This window comes from Zosterops lateralis (assembly GCF_965231275.1).
Source record: "Zosterops lateralis genome assembly, chromosome: 24".
NCBI lineage: Eukaryota > Metazoa > Chordata > Aves > Passeriformes > Zosteropidae > Zosterops > Zosterops lateralis.
The window spans coordinates 7,131,858-7,143,939 of NC_139784.1; the positions used below are offsets into that span (position 1 = coordinate 7,131,858).

Below are 12,082 nucleotides of genomic sequence, written 5' to 3' on the forward strand. Positions count from 1 at the left end.
TACTCTGGCAGTTCTGCACCAGCAGGGCTCGTGCCAGAGCAGAAACCTCTTGGGCCCTCGTGTGTCACCTTGAGGGCTGGGAATTAAAGACCCTTGGCAGGGAAACAGTGAAAAAAGGGACCTCTGGGTGCTCACATGGGTCTGCTGGTACTGGTGGGTGACAGCAGTTTCAGTAGGACTTGCCAGCACAGTTTGGGTCCCACGAGCAGCAACAGATCAGGGATAATTCTTGGAATTATTGTAAGGTTTACCAGAATGCTCTGAAAGTTCTTCAGACTGTGTGAATGATCTTCCCTTCCCATTCTATGACCTTTCCTTCTCTTTGTTCTCCTTCCTCAGAGATGCCTTAACACCTTCTCCCCTCCCTGTTAGGAAGAAATTCTTGATAAATGTAATACAGCTTTAATAACAACCAACACTTGTAAACAGAGGGAGGGAACATGCTTACAGATGTTCCTTAATGTCTTTTCCAGGGCTTGCTCATAAAAGTAGAGATTTAATTCAATGTTAGAGAAGCCAGTGCTGTCCAGCACACAGAGAGTTTATAATAACTTATATAAAATATAAAAAATAGACCAAATAACTTTTGGAGGTCATCTTTAAGCTACTAGAACAAAGCCTTATTCTTAGGGGAGGCTTTCCAGGCTTCCAAAGTATTCTAAATGCTGTCCACTCCATAAGTGGAGCCAAGGAGGGTTGCAGTAGCTCAGCAGGAGGATTTGCTGTTTTCTGGTGGGTTTGGTAACCCGGAGGAAAAGGCGCTGCCAAAGTTTTGCTTCCGTTTCCCACTTCTGTTAAATTAAATTGATGACGTACAAATGAAAACTCTCTTCAGCCTGCAACTCCTGCAAACCCCTGGCTGGCTGCAGTCGCAGATACGTTCATTGAGATGAGTAATTTCCTCTGTTCATAGGCAGAAGAGTCATTTAGCACCGAGGGGAGGGTTTTTGCCCTTTTTGCAGTTGGGTGTTTCCAAAGCCACTGTTGATGTCTGGTGGTGACTGTGGTGGGGAGAGCCTTGAGCCAGAGTTCCCTCTGGAAGGGAAACCCACATGTTTCTGCAGAACTGGGATCGTGTTTGGGGCAGTCTTTCCCAGTGTGTGTGTCTCTAGTGAAGGTCTTGGAAGGAGGCTGGGGTGGAGGAAGTCTTTATTCTGACAGTCTTCCTCCCTCCCCTCCCAAGGGTGTCATAGCTACAAGTGGAAAGTTCCCTGCAAGTTCTTTTTTTTTTTTTTTTTTTTTTTCTTCCCTGAATAGGCATGTTCAGTTTTTATTTATGGACCCAAATGGTGAGTAAAAGCCATTTTCAGTGAGTGTGGCCTGAACTTTTAGACACGCAGATCCTTTTTTAGTAAGAATAAAGTGTAGTCAATTAGAGAATATCATCAGTTCTGTGAGCAGGGGACTTGGGAAGCCTGAACCCCCCTCCAGCCTCTTATAGAATGAATATCAGAATATAGAATGAATATCAGAATATAGAATGAATATGGAATATCAGAAATATCTCTGATATTTCTGCTAAACAACTTCAGCAGTAAAAGGAAAATCAAGTAACTGTTTCACTGGCAGCACAGCCAGTGCTGTGGGTTATTCAAATGCAATTTAAAAAGTCATTTAAAAACACTGACAGTTTTAGTGGTAAAGGAAAGTGGGTGAATGACCAGAGACTTGAAGGTGGGTGGGAAGAGGCTGCAGTGCAGAGAAATGAAGTCTTTAGTTATTTCTCCTGATTTGTTTGCTGTAGTTGAGTTAAACCCAGGCTTGCTCTGACAGCCAGTGTAGAACTGCTCTGTGTGTGTGGGTTAATCTTTATCCATGCTCTTGAAAGAGAAATGGGAGTTGCTAACACTGGAAATCACCTGGCTCATTCGGAAATGTACTTCTGGGAAAGTAGGTTTCATATACACCAGGGAAGTGACTTTCTTGAAATCCAAGTTTCAGGGAAGCGCTGGGGTTTCTTCAGCCGCTGGGAGTTTAAGCATATGGAGATTTGTTCCCCTCAAGCCCTGTCTGTATTACATGTTATAGTAAAATTTGTCATTTTTAAGACCCCTGAGCTGGCAGTAGAAGCACTGAGAACTATTTCATAGGTGTAGCTGAGGGATTTTGATTATGAAGTTGGTGAAGCTGCTGGCATTGAAGGATAGGAGCATCCAGGGCTGGAGCTTTCGTGGAGGCCTGGAAGGGTTCTGGTCTGTTTATGGATAAACTGAAAGATGGGAGCATCAGTTTCAGACAGGCATTAACTCTGGGAGATGCTGGGGCTCTGGAGGGCTGGGTGGTGTGTTCTGTTTGTGTTCCCAGCTGCCTGGTGCCCTCCTGGCCGTGCTGGGGCTCCCAGGGGGAGGAGGCTGCTCTCAGCGTGGCCACGCGCGAGCGTCGCGTCCGCCTCTTGCCGTCGCGCAAAGCGTTTGATTTCTCTCCTCCAAATGCAGTTCCTGACCGTGTGCTTTGCCTTCCCCGTGCAGGCTGCCCTCGGGAGCGGCCGTGGGAGGCAGTGGAGCTGGCCTCGGCAGCGGGAGAGGCTGGACTTCCCGTGTCTCTGTGCTGAATGGCTGCGATGGCGCCCGCTCTCACTGACGCAGCAGCCGAAGCTCACCACATCCGATTCAAGCTGGCTCCCCCGTCCTCCACCTTGTCGCCTGGCAGTGCCGAGAGCAACGGCAACGCCAGCAACATCCTCCTGGCTGCCAACGGCACCAAAAGGAAAGCCATCGCTCCGGAGGATCCCAGTCTAGATTTCCGAAACAACCCGACCAAGGAAGAGCTGGGCAAGCTGCAGCCGCTAGTGGCCTCTTATCTCTGCTCGGATGTAACATCTGTCTCTTCAAAAGAGCCTCTGAAGCTGCAAGGAGTCTTCAACAAGCAGACAGTCCTTAAATCTCACTCTCTCTTATCTCAGTCCTTTTTGAAAACAAGCGATCTATTGGGGAGGCAACCGGTGTTGGAATTCACTTTGGAGAATCTAAAAACAATGAGTACTAATAGCCAGCCACCTCTCCCGCAAGCGCCTGTGAACGGCTTGGCCAAGAAATTGGCCAAAAGCACCAATTCAGACCATGAAAACTCTAATTCCCTGAACGGTGGGAAGTGCGCTCCTCCTCCTGCTGCCCTCCAGACTGTTGACTATAACACAGGAGGTTCCGAATTGGGGGACCTGAAGGCCGGCTTGACCAATTGCACTCTTCCCCACAGCAGAAGCCTCGATGCGGAGCACCCGACTCCCTTTAGCAATAATAGCACTGCAAATAAAGCTCCCCTCAATCCCGCCGAGCAGCAGTGGGGGCTGGAGGGCGGCAGCGGGGACACGCGGGTGCCCGGCGGGGCCGCTCGCTCCGACCTGGGGAGCAGCAAGCTGGAGGAGCAGAAACCTTCCGTGCTGGCTGGTCACCACAGCGCCCTGGACTCGGAGATGAGGACCAGGGCCCTGCTGAGGCGCCAGGCGGACATCGAGAGCCGAGCCCGGCGGCTGCAGAAGCGCTTGCAGGTGGTGCAGGCGAAGCAGGTGGAGAGACACATCCAGCAGCAGTTGGGCGGCTTCTTGGAGAAAACGCTGAGCAAGCTTCCAGCTTTGGACCCCCTGAGGCATCGGAGCCAGCTGATGTTGACCAGAAAAGCAGAAGCAGCCTTGAGGAAAGCTGCGAGCGAGACAGTCACTTCAGAAGGCCTGAGCAACTTCCTGAAGAGCGACTCGATATCGGAGGAGCTGGAGAGGTTCACGGCCAGTGGCATGGCCAACCTGCGGTCCAGCGAGCGCGCCTTCGACTCGGATGTCACCGACAGCAGCTCGGGAGGGGAGTCGGACGTTGAGGAGGAGGAACTGACCAAAGCAGACCCAGAACAGCCCCACGTACCACTGTAAGTAGCGCTCACTCCTTTCCTTTTGTTTCTTTCCGAGGTGGAAGGCGGCAGGTAGAAATATGGTTTTTGTAGGAAGCCTAAATTTTGGATGGTCTTAGGTCAAAGGGTTGTTAAAATTACTGTGGTGTGATTTGCAGCACTGAAGGTAAAATTCCTCATGCTTGCTGGAAATAGTCTTTGGTGTTTGTGGAGCAGCAAGTCGTGGAAATCGTGGCTGGCTGGAGTGGTGGGAGCTGCAGATACAAACCTGGAATGGCCATTAGCAGTTCTCTCCAAGGTGCTTTGGTTCTGTCTCCTTAAAGGAAATGTTTGTTGTTTTACAATGGGAATATTCGTTGTAAACCTGTTGTGTGAAGTAAGTCTGAATCTGTGTAGCTGACAGCATATTTATGATTGGGGAGTTATTTTATTTGTTAAATGAACTGTTGGAAAAAAATACTCTGAAAGGATTTGGTTCAAGTGCCAGCGGAAGTGTGAAGTGAGTGTGTTCTCTTCTTGAATCTGGGAAATTATTGCTGGGAATTTTCTTCTTGTCTGTGAATTGCATTAAATGATGACAACAGCTTCGTAATTATGTTGTTAACTGGATGCTTTTTGCATAAGTATTAGGTGTCAGTTCGTGTGTGGAGGAGGAAGATCCTTCTCAAGGCAAAAGGTCTTGAGACAGGTCAGGGAAGAAGGGAAAATTTTGTTCCAAACTCAGGATTTTCCTTGGAAGTGCATACCACAGTTATTTTGAGAAAATCTCTTAAAAGGCCATATTCTGTGTCTAGTCTGTGTGAAATCTTGCTTGCAGCAGTAGATGATCTCTTCCACCCTGATGGACCTATTGGACCTCAGTCTGTGAAGTGTCACTGTGATCACCAGAAAGGTCCCAGCATGGGCACAGGGGTCCTGCCTGGAATTCCAATGGCTGGAAACAGTCACCGGGACTTCTGCATTCCTGCGCTGTCCTGGGATTGTTCAGATCTCTCTGGAGAATTAACAGAATGGATTTGGGTCCCTGTTGTCCAGAGTGTGTTTGTGACTGGCCGAGGGCTGTGTGACACAGGTTTTACTGAGCTGGGTGGATGTGAACAGTGAGCACTTGGTACCTCCAGCATCCTCTGAGAGCACACTCATGTGGGTGAGTGCAGATAACCAGATGTTCCAGCTTTTGAATATCAATTTCCAGCTAAATGTCACATTATGTTTTGGGATGGTGGCGCAGGATGAGTTTCTGCATGGGAAATCTGAAATGTGGTTTGAGTTTGGGTTTCTCCCAGTGTAAAGCTGGTAGCTGGCTGCTCATGTGATCTCTCCTGGGTGGACATAAAGAGGTTCTTGTGCTGCTGGAAACAAGAGTTTGCTGACTTTATTCCTGTTTTATAACATCCATAAAATTACAGCTGGGATTAGCAGTAGAATTGTATTTCTAAGTCTTGCAGTAGTTATTGGAGGAGACATTTGATTAAAAATCTGTCCAAAATAATACTAAATTTCCCACATTGTGGCTTTCATGGCTTCACGTGTTGTCTAGCAAAGTGAAATTTCTCTGCCACTCCTCCTAATCCCAAGAGGAAGTGCAGCATTCAGGGACACGGCGCGTGAAATTCTCCGCTGGCTTTTCCGCCCTTTGCGTCAGTCATGCCTTCACCTTCTCAGTAACTCTTTAAAAAGCCCGAGATTTGAAAGCTAATAAAAAGACCGATCCCTCTATTGTCTCTGGGTTCTGAAGCCGGTGTGTGTGCACACTGGCATCTGGGCCAGGCCCACCAAACCCCGTTGAGAGTCGGTGCCTGTGGGTATTCCCAGCACTGACCGTCCTGTTGGGCGGGTGCTGTGACACTGGTCCTGAGCTCTGGCACTGCCGAGGCTCAGAGCGTGTTGGTGCTCGTCAGTGCAGCTCCTCCAGCCAGCCCTAAGAGCTGGTACAAGCTTCTCAGCACATCTGAATGCCATTCTTTTCCAGCAGTGCTAAAAGGCAGGAAGGGAAGAGCCAAGTTTTCCCCTGGGAAGCTGCCTTGGGCCAGCTGATGGTGCAGAGCCATTGCTGTGCATTAGTGAGAGTGCACAGGCTGCTCAAGGAGGGCTGGATTTTTTTTTTTTTTTTTTTTTTCCTTTCTGAATTTACTTCTTAGAAGGGAGACGTGAACTCTGATTATTTTAATTTTGATAGTGAGATGGAATATCTAAATGTGCGATGGAGACATTCCAAACCCACCTGGATGCATTCCTGTGTAACCTGCTTTAGGAGACCATGCCTTGGCAGGGGCTTGGGCTGGGTGATCTCCAGAGGTCCCTTCAACCCCAGCAGTTCTGTGATTTCTGTACAATTCTCATTGCTCAGTCACCATCCTTTGGTTCTGGATGCCCCTGCCTTCCCTCAAAAATCCTGCTGTTTGCTCCTAGATTTTTAGTGAGAGTTGTGTCACAAACAGGGTCCTGGAGCCTGCTGGCCACGAGTGGCCATGTCACCAGCCACCTCTGAGATTCAGGTAGGAGCTCCCAAAAGAGACAAAGACGTGCTTACATCATGCTTAGATAAGAGCTGACCTTTGAGTTTTTCTGGTGTGGTGGCATTCCAGAATCAGTATCTGGTCAAGGACAGACTTTGAAGCATTCCTGCTGTTCTGACCTGCTTGATCTCAGCTATGGAGCCCCATCTCCCTGAGAAATTCTTCATTCCAGCAGTGTTGGGGATGTATCAGAGCTTGGTAGGTCCCTCTGGAGCACTCCCAGAGCTGCTGCCCAGGAAGGTGCTGTGGTTCAGGTGCATCACCAGGCCCTCCTGTAATGCATAAACAAAGCAGGGAGGGATTCGTTACACCTTTGGGAAGCCCTGCCAGCCCTGGGCTTGGTTTAACGAGGTTCTCAGGCTGCAGATGGGGAGGGCAGGTGTGTGCAGGGAGGGCTGGGCTGTGCCGAGTCCCTTTGCTTTGTGTGCATCAAAGACCACCCTGTTGGGTTGCGTGTTGGATTATGTGTTGGGTTGTGTCTGCTCCCAGGTTAACAGTGCACAGGTCTCTCTTCACAGCTGAGGTTCTCTAAAGGTGTGAGCAGTGCACAGTGAGGATCAGGAGAGAGAGAGCAGCTTTGCCTTTGCTCGGAGGTGAGGAGGGCAGGTGGGAGTCGCCCCTGTGGAGAATCCAAATTTCATTTCCTTGGCTGGGTGTGACAGGAGGCAGCAGCGCCTGAGAAACCTGTGAAAGGGCCCAGCTGCCCTTTGGGGGGGCCCAGAGCAGCTGGGGCTGGCCCTGGATCCCTGGAAATGTCCCAGGACAGGGCTGGGAACAGCCTGGGACAGGGGGAGGTGTCCCTGCCATGGCAGGGGGTGGCTTTAAGGTCCCTTCCAGCCCAGCCCATTCCAGGGTTTTATGTTGCTGTCAGCATGTTGGGATCAGGACCTGCTTGTGAAATGTGGCTCAGAGAAGGGCATGGAATTCTTCCCAGGGTTGGAGGGTCCTGGCTGAAATCTGGTTTGTGTGGCCGAGTGATGGTTTAGAGAAAGTCACCAAAGTTCTGTCATTTCTGTGTCAATGTGCTGATATAAATAGGAAATACTTCACGTGGCTTGTGCATCGTTATGGTAGTTGCTTTTCTCAGACTGGCGGTTTCTTTGGTTGTGTTGAATTTGCCTGCAGACAAGTTTAATCAGAATTTGTCGATTATTTTTGGCTGGTTAGTGACCTATGCTGAGCAGTGATGTAAACACGAGCTGTTGAGTGGTAGGTGATTTAGTCTCTCTAATCAGCTTCAGTCTGTAGCATGGAAAAAAAAATCTGAAAAGGTAACGAAACCAAATATTTAACTGGGACTTTTCTTTTAGCTCAGGTTTTCTTATCTGGAAAGTCACTGTTTGGTTGGCAGTTGCATGGAGCTTCTGAGAGGGAACTGGAGTTCCTGGTGACCAACTTCTCACACCTCTGGCTTCCCACAGAACCTTTCCAAGGCTCAGGCAGTCCCTGCAGTGCTCAGCTGTGGTTGTTACAGTGCTCGTGGCCACCATGCCTGAGCACACTTTAATTATTCCCATTTACTGATGGGAAATCCCAGCACCTTCTGGACTTTGGTGTTGCGGTGAATCATTTCACAGCCCGTGTGTTGTCCCCTCCCTCCCTGCCCTGCGTCACCTTGTGAGTTCAGAGTAATAATTAAGATTTCTCACAGCTGCTTTTCCCAGCACTGATTTCCAGGCCCTGTGTTGGGGATGAGCCCACGGGGCACTCGGGTTGGGGGTTTCTTGAGGAGTGGCTGCAGTTGGTGCATCAGCTGGCAGAGAAATGGGGTTTAGACATTCTGATTTTTTTCCCCCCTTGATTATGTTTTTCAAGCGAGAACACGATAATGAAGGGCTGTATCTCAAGGCCCATTAAATAATATTTCTCAAATCCACGACTTCACGGAGCTGTGATTCAGATGGCAGATCCCACATGCAATTCAGAAATCAAATCCCACACCACGGGGACTGAGGAAGCTTTTCCTACTGGTCTCAAACACGTTTCACTAAATGATTTATGCAGAGCAATCCTAAAAGTTTGTCTCTTCATCACTTTTTCAGTCAGCTGCTGGACACTTTGGGTGGTGTTTTTTGTTGAATTTTAGCTGTGCTTGTAGGTACTGATGATTCTTCAGCTGTTTATGAGAATTTGGCTTGTGTGTTGTGTGAGTTGTTGGTCTCAGCAGGGATGTGGTGGTCAGAAGTCCTGCAAGCTCTTTCAGTCAGAGAGAGAGAGCAAACCCTGAAGTGCTCTTGCTTAGCATTTGAAAGCAGAACAGTGGAGCGGTGGATTGTTCAAAAATGCTTAATCAGGTATCCGAAATAAGTAGGACACTCCAAGTCCCTCTTGCTTTTAAGGAAAGAGGGCAAACGAGAATAGTCAGTTATTTCTCAAAGAGCTGGTCCTAGCACACCTTTTATAGATATTCTGGGTGTCTAATAAGTTGTTTCTGACTTTTATTAGAGCCTTGATGACCTCACTGGAGAAAGGCAGGGAGGTTTGGCGTAGGTCAGTGGCCATCCACAGACCTCAGATAAGGCACCGTGGTTGTCTCTCATCTGAGAGGGAGTTTGGTGCTTTGGTTTAAATTTATCTCAGCTGAAAGCCCTTTCCACCCCAGACCAGTGTGGGATTCTGTGAACCAGCACTCGGTGTTGTGCAAGGAACAGCATTCAGCTCAGTGCTGTACTCAGGAAAACATTTGAATTTGGTGTGTGGGGCGTTGAATGCAGACAAAGCATCTTTCTGGCACTTTACTGCCCCTGCAGCACTTTGGGCTGTTGTGGTCACAGTCAGGTCTCCTGTCCCTGTTTCTCAGGCTGGGCTGGGGTAGGGAAGATAAAGCAGAGGACTGGGGATGGTTTGGTGTCTGGTGCTGCCAATAAAAGCTGCTCTTTGTCTCTCAGCCCTTACCCAGTGGGGCAGCGAGGAAGAACAGGCTGTAGTTCAGATATTTTAGGAGCTGTGGGTGACACTGTGGATAGGGTTATATAAATATTTACTTTACTTTTCATTGGAAAAAGCCTGTCACAACATCTGAAGCAGCAGAAAAAAAATTTTTTTTTTTTTTGAGGAGTTTGTTAATGTGAACTGGTGTTAAAAACCCAGCGTGGGACTTGCCTGCTTTGCTGCAGTCTCCTCTGAAACTGAAGTCGGTGTTTGAGCGAGGGAAAGGGGCCCTGTTTAGAGCTAATCTCCAATATTGAAGCCTAATATACCTCTGTGGGGGATGGGGAAAGGCTTTTAGACTGTGTTACACCAGCATCTGCCAGCAGCCACAGCTCAGAGCTGCATTTTTATTCATCCTGGTACTGACAGAAGACAAAAAAAAAAAATGACTGTATGGCTGAGATTACAATTACTGCATGGCTGAGATTACAAGTGGAGCAGTGGAATTCCTTAGGGGAGAGATTGTAAAGGCACTCCCAGGTGTCTTCCTCAAAGATTTGGGGTTTCATTCTGCAGTGACAGGGGTTTCCCCCCCTCTTCTGTTCTCTCCTCCCGCAGCTCGGTTCTGGTTGCACTCGCTCAGCAGTGCTAGACTTCCAGCTGGGGGAAAATGTTTTTCTTGCTAAACTGGCACTACCCCAAGAGATTTTTCCACGGAGCGTGTTTTGGGCACACCCTGGATTTGGGGCGTTCTGCAAGTGTCTCCTTTCAAAGGCTTGGAGAGCTCGGTGTCTTTGCTGGGCTGTCCTCAGATAAAAGGCTTTAGGTAGGGGAGAACTTCAAAAATTGGCTTAGGTTTTTATTTGCTGGATTTTGGAATGAAAGGAAGGGCTTAAAAATATAAATAGGTGAGGGCCTGTGTATTGACTAGGAATTGAGATGGAAGTGGGAAGAGAAGCTTGAATTGCCGTTGGGTTTGTTGCAGTTGCCCTTCACATCTCCAGAGCCAACTGGGGCTGATTCAACTCTCCAGTGCCCTCGGAGTTGTCTCTGCTTGTGGCTCTCTGCATTCTCTGCATTTGAAAGATTTGCTTTCACTTGAAGTACTGGAAGGGTTTGCTTAAGTAACATCCAGCTCCTTTTTTTTTTTTTTTTTTTTTTTTTTTTTTTTTTTTTTTTCCTTCACTGTCCTATTTCTTTTCTTTTCACCCCCCTCTGACCTTCCCTGGGATAAGGTTACTTTCTGGAATGCCTGCTCCAGGTTTGACCTCAGCACCGAACAAGCTATTTATGGGAAGGGTACCTGGCACAGGCAAGCCGAGAGGATTTGCTAACGATGCCTGGGATTTTCCTGTAAAACTCCTGTTTCATGGCATTGCATCAGCAGGGAGGGGGTGATGCTTTGCCCAAGGAGAACCTTCAAAAGGGGACAAGTCAGAGTCTTGTGCTGTTGAGACTTTCTGTTCACTGCTTTTTTCGTTGTGATGATGGAGCGGCTCAAAAATTCTGCGTCAGATTGGTCAGGTGGAGGTGGGGAGGGTGTTTTCCCTTTTTTCCCTGCCCCTCCCAGCCCAGCTCTGTGCCAGGGGCTGTGCCAAGCCCGGAGGTCACCCGGGGCTGCCTGGGGAGCTGGGAGGTTGGTGAGGCTGGTGAGGTTGATGGTGTTGATAGGGTTGGTGAGGCTGGGGAGGCTGGTTGTTACTCCACGCCTTTAGAGGGGCAACACGTTGTGACGTGGGAGTGGACTTTCACAGAGGACAGCAGGCAGCAGCTTGGTAAATCATGGAAAGCTCTTTATTATCTGACTCCAATAGGCTTATATACATTTTGTACAGAGGGCCAAGATTGGCCCAAGGAGGTTACAACCTCCTGACTCCATTGGTCAATATGACCATCAGTCAAGTTCTCTCTCAGAGAACAAGAATGCAAAACATACAGATAAATTTTAAGAATATAATATTGTTTACATGAAGCAGCGTGAGAAGCTGCTGCAAAGACTCAAACACTTGAAACTGAAAAATGCAGGGACGACAGCTGGTGATGCTGGTGAGGCTGGTGAGGCTTGGTGAGGCTGGTGAGGGTTGGTGAGGCTGGTGAGGGTTGGTGAGGCTGGTGAGGTCAGTGATGCTGGTGATGCTGGTGAGGTCAGTGATGCTGGTGATGCTGGCGAGGCTGGTGAGGTTGGAGAGGTGAGCTCCTGGCAGATGGCTGTTCCCTCTCCCCGATGCTCATGTACGACCACGGTGTCTCAAGCTCAAAACGAGATGTTCCCTGCGATAGCGGCGGCACAGCCCGGCTGGCACAGCCCGTGACGCTCCTGCTCCCGAGGAACATTAATTCTGCTGCCTTATGAATGAGCACAGGGCGGTCTCTGCACAGCTCGGGGATTCTCAGAGAGCCTCCGGAGCTCCTGTGTCTGTTCAGTGTGTGCATCCTGGGCAAAATGTGCTCACGGAATCACATATTTCCCTTTAGGTGGGAAAGGACCTTAAAGCCCACCCAGTGTCACCCCTGCCCTGGCAGGGACACTTCCCACTCACTGTCCCAGGGTGCTCCATGCCCCAATGTCCAGCCTGGCCTGGGAAAGGACCTTAAAGCCCACCCAGTGTCACCCCTGCCATGGCAGGGACACCCTGCACTGTCCCAGGCTGCTCCCAGCCCCAGTGTCCAGCCTTATTGCCATAATCCCCAGCCTTCTAATGATAGTTTACATACCTTCCTGCAAAGTCTCTCAAAACAATCTATATTGTTTTCATTCCTCTCGGTGATGGACTTCTGGATTGACCACTGGAGTCAGAGAGGTGTTCCTCTCCATGACCAATCCTTGACCAAATCCCAAATACTATATAAAC

General features: G+C 49.0%; 1 protein-coding gene across 2 annotated transcripts in view; it reads left to right on the top strand.

The window, feature by feature from the left end:
• Positions 1–2,475: 2,475 nt before the first annotated feature.
• KANSL1 (KAT8 regulatory NSL complex subunit 1) overlaps positions 2,476–12,082 on the top strand; it is a 65,063-nt gene continuing 55,456 nt past the window's right edge. For both annotated transcript variants that reach the window (XM_083877548.1, XM_083877547.1), the window contains exon 1: positions 2,476–3,858. In XM_083877548.1, the coding sequence (XP_083733674.1) occupies positions 2,552–3,858 (1,307 nt within the window). In that variant the 5' untranslated portion in view covers positions 2,476–2,551. The remainder of the gene's footprint in view (positions 3,859–12,082) is intronic.